This window comes from Oxyura jamaicensis, chromosome 1 (genome assembly GCF_011077185.1).
Source record: "Oxyura jamaicensis isolate SHBP4307 breed ruddy duck chromosome 1, BPBGC_Ojam_1.0, whole genome shotgun sequence".
Lineage (NCBI taxonomy): Eukaryota > Metazoa > Chordata > Aves > Anseriformes > Anatidae > Oxyura > Oxyura jamaicensis.
This window is the reverse complement of record NC_048893.1, coordinates 108893330-108908668: the sequence shown is the minus strand read 5'-3', so window position 1 is coordinate 108908668 and position 15339 is coordinate 108893330. Positions and strand designations below refer to the sequence as shown.

General features: G+C 43.8%; 1 protein-coding gene across 5 annotated transcripts in view; it reads right to left on the bottom strand.

Moving 5' to 3' along the window:
- The window catches only part of SON (SON DNA and RNA binding protein), a 37964-nt gene extending 22876 nt beyond the window's left edge, over positions 1–15088 (bottom strand). The window contains exons 1-5 of one of the 5 annotated variants that reach the window (XM_035315672.1): positions 14976–15086; positions 14128–14294; positions 10494–11708; positions 2618–10340; positions 1368–2527 (exon numbers count right to left, since the gene is read on the bottom strand). In XM_035315672.1, the coding sequence (XP_035171563.1) occupies positions 1368–2527; positions 2618–10340; positions 10494–11708; positions 14128–14294; positions 14976–15067 (10357 nt within the window). In that variant the 5' untranslated portion in view covers positions 15068–15086. Of the gene's footprint in view, positions 1–1367; positions 10341–10493; positions 11709–14127; positions 14295–14975 lie in introns of all 5 variants that reach the window. The other 4 variants (XM_035315671.1, XM_035315674.1, XM_035315673.1 and 1 more) reach the window with 4 other exon arrangements.
- Positions 15089–15339: the final 251 nt, after the last annotated feature.

The window sequence follows — 15339 nt, the reverse complement described above, 5'->3', positions numbered from 1 at the left end:
GAATTAAAAAATCCTAAGTTCCACAAATGGAGCTTACTATACAAGAGCTCATCTCAAAATGAGATGTTTCTTTATGAAGCTTATGATTTAAAGAAACTACAAAGCATCTCTTCCTCCAGTCATAGAGAAGTGATGTAGATTCATTAGGATTTTTTCTTATTTTCAAATCAGCTGGGTTTGGCAGTATTTTCAGAAACAAGTTTCCCTTCTCATTACATTTTGAACATTAACCTACCAAAACTCCAGCAGGAATAACTGACATGCATGCAACCGCAGCAAGGAACATAGTCCATAGCCATGTCAGAAAGCAAAGCATGGTTTCTTACACCAACTGAGAAACAGAGATTATGGCCATAAACCTGGCGCTTAGAGTGTTACTCATTTCTATGTAGTGCAAGAAAAAGAACTGGAAAAAATCTTGGTCCAACACTGATTTCCATACTGTGAGATCGGCATCATTTGATATCATACCCTAGCAGTCTGAGGCCCTGACTGCAAGTAAACCTAAACCTACAAAGCCCCAGGGAACGGCCACTATTGACACAGCGAACCTGAACTAAGCAAGCTAGAAACCAGCCAATTACATCAATTTTATTATTAATTTAATATGGTTAAGAACACAAAATACGTTAACTTACACTAGGAAGCTAGGGTATAATTCAGTATGTTAATTCCAGCTGGGAGTATCTGAAAATCCAATTGTAGTAGAAATAATCACGGGACAACTAATCTCACCTCAAGATTCAAGAGTACAATCAAGGAAAAAATTGCATTTCCAAGCCCATAAAAATGTGCAGCATAGCCCATCAATCCTCCATATCACGTATTTGGTTGATAGTTCAACTGTGTCCCTCTTTATATAGTAAAGCTTTTGAATATCAAATACGAAAGTGGAAAAGAGACAAGAAAAAGAAGCACAAAAACAAGTTACAGCCAACAACAGAGCTAAGAACTCTCCAGCTGGCATTTACTTTCACACGTTCTTTCATTCCCAGTTTGTTCTCAAGAAAACCAGAAATTCTTAACCTTCTTAGAGACTACTTGGCCTTTACCAATAGTTTCAATGAACAGTGTTCCTCAAGACTACAGCAGACTACCTTTGCATAAAAGCTTAAAAGTGTATTTATATATATAAACTTTATACATCTATCATTGCTTTAAATGCACTTTCATCCATCCAAATGGGAAGTGCAGATTCGGGTTCAACATGAAAGTTTTCTTACTCAAAGTTACTGCTTAAATATAATGCAGAAATTTACTTCAATAAATTCCTTATGAATGCTAGAGAAACGTGTTGAAATAAGACTGTGTAAACAAACTAAGTACTGTGTAATTATGAAACCACAAAAAATAAAGTTATCACTTACCCAAGTCCGTAAGACGCTTAGGTGACCTGCTTGAAAATCTTTCTGATGATCTGGACCTACGACGATCAGGTGATCTGCTGTAACCCCTTCTTCTCCCTGAAGACCTTGATCGCCGCAGTCGAATTGGTGACCTACTAGAACTCCGTCTTCTTCCTCTTGACCTCGATCGCCTTTGACGAATAGGTGTTCGACTCCTGCTCCGTAGTCTGAGGGATATCCTACGATCTCTTGAATCTGATCTTCTTCTTCTTCTATCAGCAGATCTTGATCTATTTCTCTGAGATCTTTTGCGTCTGTCTCTAGATAAAGAACGCCGCCTTCTTGATGCCGACCTTGACCTACTCCTCCTTCTGTGCCTTGAACGTGACAATGAGCTAGATCTAGAGCGACGATTAGATTTTGATCTTGATGTTCTTCTCCGTGTTACAGATCTGGAGCGATTCCGTCTAGAGCGAGATTCTGTATCATATCTCTGGGATCTGCGCTGGGAAGACCTGGAGCGTCTGCTTCTGGATCTCCGTGAAGACTCTTTGTCAGCTGCTTTTTCAACGGATTTGGACAGACTTCTTTGCCGAGCAGTGGACCTGGAGCGTCTACGTCTAGATCTCCGTGAAGACTCTTTGTCTGCTGTTTTTTCAACAGATATTGACCGACTCATTTGGCGAGCAGTGGACCTGGAGCGTCTCCGTCTAGATCGCCGTGAGGATTCTTTGTCTGCTGCTTTTTCAACAGAAGTGGATCTACTTTTCTGGCGAGCAGCAGACCTGGAGCGTCTATGTCTAGACCTCCGTGAAGACTCTTTGTCTGCTGCTTTTTCAACAGATACAGATCGACTCATTTGGCGAGTAGGAGAGCGTCTGCTTCTAGATCTTCGTGAAGACTCTTTGTCAGATATTTTTTCAACAGATTCAGACCTAGATTTCTCACGTTCAGAAGACTCAGAACGCCTACTTTCAGACAGAAAGGAAGAGTCCTGTCCCTCTGACTTCTCAAGAGGCATAGAACATGATTCCTGATGTTTGTCTTCAACTGCCAAAGAGGACTCCATATCCTCAACTTCTTCACCAGTGGTAGACTCTTGGTCATCTGATGACGTGGAGTCTCTTCGTTCAGCTGTCAATGAAGGCTCTGCATCATCTGCTTCTTCACCAGTGGTAGACCTTGATTCACGTCCATCAGGGGATGTGGAACGTCTATGTTCAGTTGTCAAAGAAGGCTCCATATCCTCTACTTCTTCACCAGTGGTAGACCTTGAATCATGCTCATCGGAGGACGTGGAGTCTCTTCGTTCAGCTGTCAAGGAAGGTTCCACATCCTCTACATCTTCACCAGTGGTAGATCTTGATTCATGTTCATCTGAGGATGTGGAGTGTCTACGCTCAGCTGTCAAGGATGGCTCCCGGTCCTCTGCTTCTTCACCAGTGGTTGATCTTGACTCACGTCCATCAGGAGACACGGAACGTCTATGGTCACCTCCCGAAGAGGGCTCCAAATCCTCTATTTCTTCACCAGCGGTAGACCGTGACTCATGCTCATCTGAGGACACGGAGTCTCTACGTTCAGCTGTCAAGGAAGTCTCCTGATCTTCTCCTTCTTCACCTGTGGTGGACCTCGACTCACGCTCATCAGAAGATGTGGAATCTCTTCGTTCACCTGTCAAGGAGGGTTCCACATCCTCTCCTTCTTCCCCAGCGGTAGACCTTGACTCATGCTCATCAGAAGAAACGGAGGATCTGCGTTCCGTTGTCAATGGTTGTTCCAAATACTCTGCTTCTTCACCACCGCTAGACCTTGACTCATGCTCATCAGGGGATGTGGAGCGCCTATGTTCAGATGTCAAAGAGGCCTCTCGATCTTCCATTTCCTCATCTATGACAGATTTCTGGTCATGGCCCTCAGGGGACACAGATCGCCTATGTTCAAAAGTCAAAGAGGACTCTAGAGCGTCTTCCTCCATGGGAGATTTCAGCTCATGGCTGTCATGATATGGGGATGTGGAATGTCTACATTCAGATGTCGAAGAAGGCTCTAGATCCCCTGTTTCTTCACCAGGAACAGATTTCACACTGTAGCCATCAGGGGACATGGAACATCCTCTTTCAGGCATTATGGGCATTTCATCATCCATCTTTTCAACAGGGATGGATTTCAAGTCACTAACATCTGGGGACATGGAAGCTCTGTCATTTAACGTTAAAGGTTCAAGACCACCTGCTTTCTCATCAGTGAGTAATCTCAACCTCTGGCCATCAGGGGATGCTCTATGTTCTCTTTCATGGGATGGAGAAAAGTCCTGCACCTCTTCATTTTGAACAGTGGTGAATCTTACCTCTTGGCTCTCAAAAGACAAAATATGGTCATTTTCAGGTGTTAAAGAAGAATCCCTATCCTCTGTTTTCTCAGCATGAGTCAATCTTTCTTCATATCTTTCAGGGAACAGAGCATGTTCGTTTTCGTATGTCAGAGAAGGTTCTTTATCCTCTGCTTTTTCAGAAGGGCTAGAATGCAGCTCCTGAACTTCAGGAGACATGGTACATTCACCTTCAGACAGAGACAACTCCTGCACCTCTGTTTTTCCAACAACAGTAGACTGCAACTCCTGGCTATCAGTGGACATTGAACTTTCACTTTCAGATGTTTCAGAATGTTCCCCCATTTCTTCTTTTTCAACATGGCTGGATCTTGAATCACGGCCTTCAGGAGATACATCATATTCATTTTCAGACAGCACAGAACTATCCTGCATTTCTGTTTTTTCAACAACAGATGACAACTCTTGCCTTTCGGGGGATGCAACATATTCACTACCTGATATTAGAGAAGGCTCCTGCACCGCTGTTTTTTCAACAAGGGTAGACTGTACTCCCTGGCCTTCAGGGAATGTGGGATATTCACTGTCAGATGTCAGAGAAAGTTCTTGCACCTCTTTTTCAGCAGGGCTGGCAGGCATCTCATGGCCCTCAGGGGACAGAGCATATTCGTTTTCAGACAGCAGAGAATGTTCCTGTACTTCTGCTTTTTCAGCAAGGGAAGACTGCAATTGCTGATCTTCAGAGTACAAAGCATATTGATTATCAGGTACTGCAGAAGGCTCCTGGACCTCTACCTTCTCAGGAGAGCTAGACCTCAATTCCTGGTGGTCCCAGGATACAGCACATTCATTTTCACATGTCAGAGCAGGCTCTTGCACTTCAGTCTTTTCAAAAGGGGGTGACAGCAATTCCTGGCTCTCAACAGATGCTGAACATCTTTCTTTAGCCAGATACAGTTCCTGCACCTCTGTTTTTTCAGTAGGGGTTGCTGTCAATTCTGGGCCATGAAGGCCCACTCTGTACTCATTTCCGGGTATCTGTGAAGGATCCTCTACCTCAGCTTTCTTGAAAGGGGTGTGTGTCAACTCATGAACATCAGAGGAAACAAAACATCTACTTTCCAGTATCAGAGATGGGTCCTGCACCTGGCTTTCTTTATCAGAGGCAGATCTCAACTTGTGTCCATCCGAGGATGCAACGTACTTCAGTTCAGCAGGCAAAGATGACTTCTGTGCTTCTACTTCTTGAGTTTGGGTACCTCTCAATTCATGACTATCAGGCGATGTAAAAAGCCCACTTTCAGATGTATGAGAAGGCACTGTGGCCTCCAATTTTTCAGTAGGTGTGCTTACTGATCCCAAAACATCAGTGGACTTTAAGAATCCACCTTCCACTGGAAAAGGAGGCTTCTGTGTCTCCAGTCTTTCAGCTGCAGTGGATGTCAGTTCACAGCCTTCAGGTGAAATAGAATACCCACATTCAGGAGCCACTGACAGTTCTGAACCTTCTGTTTTCTCAAAGTAACCGTATTTTGACTCACGGCCATCATGGCACACAGGAACTTCACTTTTAGACAACAACGATTCTGTAACCTCCGTTTTTCCAGCAGACAGGTATCTTGATTCACGTATTTCAGAAGACTCAAAACAGCCAACTCCAAGTACTTGTGAAGATGCTGGACCGTCTAAATTTTTCTCAGCAAATGAAGTGGACTCACAAGCTTCAGAAGGCTTGCAGCTTTGTCCTACAGTTGTCAGGACAACTTCCTGCATTTTTGCAGAAGATGGAGTTGAAACGCAGTCATCTGTGATCTCAACAGGACCACACTCAGATGTCAGGGAAGCATCTGGAGCCTTTATTTTTCCATCAGGTGACTCGAAGGACCCACCTTCAGACGTCAACGGAAGCTCCTCTGTTTGTGCAGCAAAGCTGGATGCTGATTCATGTCTGTCAGGAATCTTGAAATACCCATTATCAGAAGCCAGAGAAGGCTCCCGCATCTGGTCCTTTTCAATTGGCAAGGAGGCTGACTCATGAACATCAGGGAACTCAGAGCACTGAACAACTTCAGGTGCTAAAAAAGGTTTTTGAACTTCTGCTGTTTCAAAAGACAGTGACCTTGACTCAGTGCTGTCAGCCAACTCAGAAGACCCACTTTGAGGTACATGCAAAAACTTCTGAAGCTCTGCTTTTTCAGCAGGGATGTGTCTCAATTCATGACCGTCAGGCAAGTCAGAAAGTTCACTTCCGGACATCAGAGAGGACCCCTGAACCTCCATTTTTTCAGAGGACAAGGAAATTGACTTGCAGTCATCAGAAGATAAAGAGCATCCGCTTTCAAGTGTCGGAAGAGGCTCTGGACCCTCTATTTCTTTGCGAGATGTAGATCTTGACTCATCCTCATGGGATGTGGAAAGCTGAAATTCTGTTAAAGTTGTCTCTGGATCTCCTCTTTTTTCAACAGATGAGGATGTTGATTTGGATGCTGAGAAAGCAAGTTCAGGTAGTGATGAAGATTCCAGAGCTGCTGGTTTTTCAGTTAGCGTGGACCCTAAGTCAGAGCCATAAGGTGTGGTTGATCCATTTTCAAGTGTTACACAAAGCTCCGAAGACTCTGTGTTCTCAACAGATGCAGATCTCAGCTCCTGGTCATCTGGGGTTTTGGAGCTATCATGTTCAGACACCACAGAAGACTGCAAATCTGCTGTTTTTTCAGAAGACAAGCTTGTCTCAAGACCATCAGAAGGCCTGGAGTATCTACTTTCTAACGATGGTGGCAGCTCTGGGCCATTTACTCCTTCAAGAGACAAAGCTGACACAGGACCATTAGAAGATTTGGAGGAGCTGCCTTCACTTGTGAAAGGTTCAGGACCATCTACTTTCTCAAGACATGTGTTTGACTCTTGATGTTCAGAAGACTCTGCGTGCTTGCTACTGCTCTTTGCTGAGGATAACTTACTTTCTCTTTTTTCTACAGATTTGGATGTTGACTTAACACTGTCAGAAGACTTGGAACGCTTTCGTTTGGATTTCTTTGAAGATTCTTTGCGCTTTTTTTCTACGGACCTAGACCTGGACTTGTAACGTTCAGAAGATTTTGAGCGACGACGCTTGGATTTTCGTGAGGACTCTTTCTTTTTTTCCACTGATTTGGATCTAGACTTGTAACGGTCAGAGGACTTTGAGCGCTGACGTTTCGATTTCCGTGACGATTGCTTTCGATCTCTTTTTTCTACAGATCTGGATCTAGACTTGTAGCGGTCAGAAGACTTGGAGCGCTGACGTTTAGATCTTCTTACAGACGCCTTCCGACCCCTCTTCTCAACAGATCTAGACCTTGATTTTGAACGATCAGAGGAACCAGACCCTCTATGTCTGAACCTCCATGAGTACTCTTTGCCCCCTCTTTTTTCTGAAGACCTAGATCTAGATTTAGAACGGTCAGAGGACCTGGAATGCCTGCGCCGGGATCGCCAGGATGACAACCTGCTCCCTCTCTTTTCTACCGACTGTGATTTAGACCTGTAGCGGTCAGAAGACCTGGACCGTCTGCGTCCGGACCTTCGTGTCTTTTCCACTGACCTGGACTTAGACCTGTAGTGGTCAGAAGACCTAGAACGTCTGCGCCCAGACCTTCGGGTCTTTTCCAGTGACCTGGACTTAGACCTGTAGCGGTCAGATGACCTGGAACGCCTGCGCCCAGACCTTCGGGTCTTTTCCACTGACCTGGACTTAGACCTATAGTGGTCAGAAGACCTGGAACGTCTACGCCTGGACCTTCGGGAAGACAGTCTGCTCCCTCTCTTTTCTGCTGATCTGGATTTAGACCTGTAGCGGTCTGAAGACCTGGACCGTCTGCGTCTGGATCTTCTGGAAGACAATCTGCTCCCTCTCTTTTCCACAGATCTAGATTTAGACCTGTAGTTGTCAGATGACCTGGAACGTCTGCGCCCAGACCTTCGGGTCTTTTCCACTGACCTGGACTTAGACCTGTAGCGGTCAGACGACCTGGAACGTCTGCGCCTGGACCTCCGGGAAGACAATCTTCTCTCTCTCTTCTCCACAGACCGGGATCTAGATTTGGAATGCTTCTTTCTGGAATCTGAATAGTTTCTGCTCCTAGAACGTGCTCTTTTAGAGGTCAAACGCCTGGAAGTAGAACGTGACCTTGATTTTTTCTTCCGCTTCCTAGACCTGGACTGGGACTTGGAGCGACTCCTTTTTTGCTTCTTTGCATCATGTTTGCTTTTTTCACTGCTTCTATGGCTGCTTTTATCAACTTTCTCAAGCCTCATCAGAGTCTCCCTCATTCGTGCTGCCACATCAGGCTGCACATCAGATGTTTCTGAATCTCTCGCTTCTGATGCCTCTTCTGCAGCCGCTTCTTTGTCAGTCTCAGTTGGAAGTAATTCTGCAAGCTGACTTGCCTCTGCCCCAAGCACTGGAACTTCTTCTGTAACAGTCTCAGGTACGGGAGCTGCTTCCAAATCTTTTGTGTCTCCCTCTGGCCCCACAGCTGCTTCTGCATCTTTCAGCTCTACAACAGTCTGAGGAACAGGAGTTACTTCCAAATCTTTTGTTTCTGCTACACAAGCCGGAGCTGCTTCCAACTGTCTTGTGTCCATGATTATTTGGGATTCAGGAGTCTCTGCTGTTTCTGAAGCTGACACAGATTCTGGAGTAATCTCTTGACCACTTACTGCTACAAGAGGCTCAGATGCTAGAGTTTGCTCTGCGTCTTTCTTCTCAACAAGTATGTCATATTCCTGAGCCTGATGAGGAACTCTCGCATCCTCCATTTGTGGACACTGCCCCACTTCTGAATATTGTACTTCTGCAGCCACTTCACGTTCCAGCATTGTTTCCAGATCTTGTGTGTCCCCAGTTTTTGGAACTGCTTCAGAAGATTTCATTTCATCAGCACTCAACGCTTCTGGAGCCTCTTCTGTACTTTTCCATTCTGCAGTAGGTTTGGCTTCAAAAACTGCTTGCAGATGTTCTTGCTTTTCAGTGTGCAAAAATTCTGGAATAGCTTCTGAATGTTGTTTTGTAACAGTGAATGTTTCTGAAGCATCCTCTAAAACATTCATCACTGCCACTTTTTCAGATGTTTGTGACGTTTCCAAATCTTGGACATCCATGTGTACCTCAGACTCTCTGAATGTTTCAGAACTTTCCACTTCTACTGTTGCAGAATCTTTAATACTTTCCAACAACCTCACTTCTCCAGCTTCTGAGGCTGGCTCCAAATATTTTGCTTTCATTCCTTTCTCAGTTCCTGAAGCTTCTTCTAAATCTTTTACATCAATCATAGGTGATGCCTCAGGTTTCTTTGTGCCTGTTCTCCTTGTCGCAATTACATATTCTACAGTAGGTCCCTGAGTTCTCACATCTGTTGAAATCATAGATTCCGAAGTTTCTTTCAAGTTTCTTATTTCTGTCACTGTTTCTGATGCCATACTTATTTCTGCTCTTGGCAAAGACTCTAATACTGCTTGTGAATCACCTATCTGCTCCTGCAAAGGTTCTGGAGTAGTTCTGGAATACTCTGCTGCTTTGATAGCCTTGTATTCTACTGCTGTTTCGCTTTCGCTTGGCTTACGTCCAGTCCCATATTCTACAGTTGCTCCCAATTCTTGCATGTGTACAGATTTTGAATTTGTTTCCAAAGCACTCATTGCTACTCTTTGCACAGGTTCTAGTACTACTTCTTTGCTCATTTTTGCTTTGTTCGTATCTTCCACCTCAGATACCAAATTTATTCCCCAATCTTGCATTGATGTCCCTGTTTCAGATCCCACAGCCATTTCCAGATTCTTCACCTGGCTTAAGCATGAAGTCTTTGAACTTGCTTCTGCACCTTTTACCTCTGCAACTGCCTTAATTTCTGACAAGTTGCCTAAGCTTCTCACTTCTGTAATGGCAGAACTTGTAGCTACTTCAGAATCCTTTATCTCCCCTACAACCACATGCATCATTTCTGTAACTGGTTCCTTTCTTACATGTGCAATCACCGATTCGGAAGTCCTCTCTGACCTTTCTTCTACAGCCAGACGTCCTGGATTTGCTTCTAAGACTTTGCTGCCAATTTTGGCTTCAGAATACACACTTCCTCCTAAGCCCCTTGCCCCTACAATGGCTCCAGGCTGCAAGACTGACTCCAAAGTTTTTATCTTGGCTCTACCAACAGACTCCGGATCTCCTAAGTCTTCTGAAGCTTTTGTAACTCCCATTTGCAAAGACGGTAAAGTTGCTCCTGAAGTTTTTGATTCTACCATAGTAGTTGGTCTTAAGACTCCTGCTGGACCTTTCATTTCTTCTTTCTGCAAAGACAGGGGAGTTGCTTCCAAACCTCTCATGTTTGATTCACTCTCAGAAATTTTTGAAGCATTTTCCAGTTGCAGAGTAGCTTGACTTGTTTCTAGATCATTTGTTCTTGTCACTGTCACAACTTCCACGGTTGCTCGTGGACCTTGAAAACCCTCCACCATCTGGATTTCAGGAACTGTTTGGGGAATGAGAGTCTGCACAGCGGCTACAGGTTCTGAAGTTGCTTGAAAACCTTTTGTCTCTGCAACCACATTCACATCTGTCAAGCTTCTCGTTTCTGTGAAGACTTTAGGTTGTAGGAACACTGTTGCGGAATCAGGAGTTGCTTCACCTTTTGCTATCATACCTGGAGGTTTCATGACTGTTTCCAAAATTTTTGGCTTTACCACACCAACTGGTTCCAGAACTTTCTCCAAAGCTCTCACATTTTCAGTATGCACATAGCCTCCAGCTGGTTCAATAGCCTTCACTGCTGTAACAGCCCCTGCTGCTACAGGTATTTTGGCACTTTTCATTTCCATCTGGGTCACAGCAGTTTCTGTAGATATTTGAAGAGAATGTTGCAAAGCTGCATCTGGGCCTGTTTTATTTGTCACATCTCCCATCATAGCTACAGGTTCCAAGGCTGCTGCCAAGACAGTTGAACTTTCCAATGAGCTGCACTGTGCCACTCTCAAATTATCAGATAAAACCGGGGGATGCGGGACTGGTTCCAGAGTTCTACTAACACCCCCTAATTCAGTTGCTCCTGTAATTTTCACTTCTTCCTTGGCCACAGACATGTGAGCTGCCTTCACAGTATCAAGATCTGCCTGATTTGCAGATTTAGGAATTGCTGTCACATCACTTGTCAAAGTTGTTTCCAACTCTTTCACTCTTCCCTGTGCCATAGATTTTAGAGATGCTTCCGAATATTCCAGCACCCCCATGGTCTCAGATTCCAAAGCTTTTACTTCCCCGGTGCCTTTAGATCTCAAAGCACTCTCTGTACCTTTTAGTGCTTCTGTCATCTCTGAAGGTAGAACTGCTTTCTCAAGTTCAGATTTGTTGGCAACTCCCAATGGGATGCTAGACGAAGCATTGCTTCCAGTAACGAAAAAGTCACCCTTTTCACTCACATTAACAGCTACAGGATAAATATTTTCAAAAGACTGTTTAATTTGTTCTTCTCTAGTGCAAATTTGAGCTTGAGTCATACTAGCATTTTGTTGGATATCAAATTGGCTGCCTTCTAAATTACACTGAGGATCTGTTGCACACAAAGTCCCCTTCTCACTTCCAAGATTTTCTGTAGATGGCTGAGAATCAGTTCTCAAATGGGAAACAAGTCCTAAAGCTTGTCTATCAAGCTCCTCACTTGCTTTTAAGCACAGTTCTTCTGGCTGCATCTGGACAGCCAGACTTGCATCTCCAAGTCCTCCATGCTGTACACTCAATTTGGAGCTTGATTTCTCTGGCATTGAGTGAGAAGCAGGCTGTAAGTCTGCATGCTCTCCATGACGTGCACTCAACTTTGACTCCTTTGGCTGCTTTTTATGCTTTTTCTCTTTCTTCCTTTTCTTCTTCTTTTTCTTCTTCTTCTTGCTTTTGTGTTTTTTGTTCTTTTTTGATTTTTTTTTAGGAATTTCATCTTCACCTTCAGCAGTAGAGCTTCTTTTTGTAGACTGCGTACTACTGTTCACAGTGTTTTTGTCTACATCTAGAAAAGAAAATGATATTTTCCTTGTAAATATTATTAAAACTACATTTAAAACAATCTTTTAGGCTAGTAACCAAGTACGTGGAAAAAAGGTCCAAAAAAATTAAACTTAACACCCATGCCTTCTTCACTAAACTACCATGCACAACTGGCATACACTCCCTCTTCTGCACTCTTACCTTTCCTCTCAGTAATCACTGTAAGGGAAAATAAGTAATTCTGCTTTCAAATGGCTAAGTGTTTTTGGTCAGCAACACAGTTCTACTGGGAACGTGACGCTTTCCAAGAAGTAGTTGGATAAATTTCCACCTATATACAACTCGGCAGTGCATTCTCCCAGGAGGCCAAAGACTTGTGTTTTTAAACTACATCAAGCTGCAGATGGAAGTGAAAAACTCTCATTTTCCATACAAATGATCTAAGTGGTGGCACGTTTAGCATATGAAATACGGCCAGCCCATTACCTTCTAGTATGCTTTAAAAAGTCCTATCACCACAGCTTTTGAGCGAGCCCAATACTATTAGTGTGTCAGAATTGATCTAAGCATATTCACTAATTAAGTTCCTCAAGTGTCTTTGGGGAACCAGCATCTACTTTCCTGATTCCAAAGGGGCTTTAAGTCATCGCGGGCAACTAGATGGTCAGACTGGACTGCAGTTACTGTGAGATACTGACAATATGCAAGTACCTAATAAAGTTTTTACTTCAAACAGGAAACTAACTAATAAATTTGGGTGCCTGCAGAGACAGCCAGCCACTGACATGGAAGTCAAGAGAAAAACTGGATTTCAATCACCTTTTAATTCTATACCTCATTTCCTTATGAAATGAACCGGTGTTAGGTTCTTACCCTTCTTTGGATCTAGTCCCATGTTTTCATAAGAACACTTCTTCTAGAGATATATTGCTGCAGTCTTTGTCATACATGAGATATATATTAAAATCTGCATGTTATCTTAAATGATTACACTTATACTGCCCAGCGCAGCAATATGGGTCCTCCAATTATAATCTGGCTGTGATCACAAAGCATACTCTTTGAAATAAACAGTGCAAAATCATTCAAGAACTGTGGGCAATCACAGTATCATTCAATGAACAATAATATCCTATAAACACATACCTCAGGTAGCTTTAAGAGCTCATGTTTTTACATAATAGACACTTTAACAAAAAATAGCACGTCTACCAACATTGCTGAAAGAGTTGCAGAGTCAAATTAACTTTTCTGCATAGCAGTTTCAAATAATCCCTGCTGACTAACAGTAACGTTAACTCCTTTTACATATGAACAGTGGGAATATTTACCATAGGTTAAGTTTATCAACTTCCAGATCACCATGTCTCACATATTTACTACCATGTTAACTTGCCTCATTCTTCTACAGCAGAACAAAAATACAAACAAACCAGATGCCAGCCTGAAGTGCTATTTGTACGGCATACCTGTAAAAGACTCTTGGAAATGCTCAAGGTAAACAAGCCACTATACACAAAAAGAAAGAAGCAATGCCAAAATGTTGCAAATAACACCTCTGAAATATAAAATTTGTCACAGTTTTCTATACTGCCTCTTTAAAAAAAAAAAGTCCATCTGGAACTGTACTTACCAAGTACATAGCAGCCACCTATATTCTGAATTCGAAAAATTACAAGTGGAGTAATGACACCCTTCCATCTCAGTGACTGTCCCCATTTGGGAATTTTAGAGAAAAGACTAGTCCCACAAGAAGAGATACTCAAATTCAACTTTTTGGAAAAATAAATCCAGTAATTTATTGACGTTATGAGGTGGCTATGTAAAAATGTATTAACCTCTGGAAGACTGCAATCTAAGTAACTACATTTTTAAGATAGGTACATTATTAATTTTAAAATGACAGAACATCTCACTCCGACAGTTAGTCATACAGTTCTGAATTTCAATATATGATTTTCAGAAATAATCTTATAAACCACACCAACATAACACAACAGTCCTTCTATCCATATCAGTACCAGCTTTCTTAATAAGAACTGAATACCGACACCCTGAAACAGGTATATAAAGAATAAAGCACAAAACACTTCAGATGTACCAACAAATAATTTTTTCTATACACATAGGTATTATTTATACATTGTATCATTGTTGTAATGGACAGAAAAGATAAATATTTTTTCCATATTAAGTAATGCTTTCATGTATTAACCAACTTCATTTTTTAATTGTCTTTCTCTGTCCATTTGCAGTTGTATATCACAGAAGACAAAAAAATACTTCATGAATGTTACAATAAACACAACTTGTTATATGAAGCTCAGTGAGAGAATCAGTATTGGGAAGTATGTTTTTGTCTCTGTAAAAATGACTTGATTTTAAGAACTACGACAACCTTCTTAAACAAGACCGTACTTGCCAAATGTGTTTTCATTTACCTGATTTGCACTGCAGTTCTGTATCAAGGGCTCCAGAGAGCACTTCCTCTATTTTCTGCACTATCTGATCATTCTGACGACTCCCAGCACCAGCAACAGTGTCATCTGAAGGGTTGGCTTGCTCAGCTGGGACTGTGTCACCATTGGGCTGGCCTTCTACCTTTCCACTAACCAAAAAAAATATCAACATAATACAAGCAATTTTGAGCCTTTTTTGACTTTTAATTCATATGCATTTATTATACTCAGCCCTTCAAAGTAACATTTTAGCCTCCTGAAAAAGCCACGCTTTCAGCAAAACATCTACTTTTTGATTAACTTTAACTTGTTTGCAACATAATGCCTCATGCCAACTGAATACTAAGGAGCAAAATACGTTCTCAAACAACCCAGACCCCGGGGGTTTATGTATGAACTGAAACGGGCTCCTCAACTCCCCTTGCAAAGTAACCACACAATCTCCTCTAGCAGATTTTGCTTGCTTGGTGAGATAAGGCTTCAGAAAAAAAAAAAAAAAAAAAAGAAAAAAAATAAAAGAAAAAAAAGAAAACACCTAGGCGAAGTTAAACGCAACGAGAAAAGCGTTACAGGCCGGACGGGCGCTCGCCCTTTCCCCTCCTGCCCCTGAAAGCGAGGCCAACGCTAGAAACACATCAGCCAAATCGGGTGCGCTCCCGCCTTCCTCCCCCTGTTCCCTTTCCTCCCTACCCCCCCCCCAAGGCCTCGACCCCCCGGCCCCGCCATGTTGAGGCGAAAACGGGCCCCGGGCCGCCCCCCCAACCCCCCGGGCCGAGGCGGGGCCCGCGCACCGCGCGCTAGGCCCAGGCGGCTGGTGAACGGCTCGTTACCCGCCGTGCTGCTGCTGCTGCTGCTCCTCCTGCATCTCGCGGAATTTGTTAACCACGAAGGACCGAAAGATCTGCTCGATGTTAGTCGCCATGACAGCCCGGCCGCGCTGCCCCCCCCACACGCACCCCCCCGCGGGGGCTCCGCTCTCCTTCCTGCCGAGCCGCGAGGGCCTCCGCGATCCCACCATGCACCGCGGCGGCGGCAGGCCGCGAGCCCCGCGCTGACGCGCTCGCCCGGACGACGCCTCCCCATTGGCTAAGCCTCCAACGCGCTGACGCAGCGCGGGCCTCCGGACGGCCGCTCTAGCGCTGTAGAACCATAGAGCCGCGGCCCCGTCCGCCTTCCGGGAAGGGGGGGGGGGGG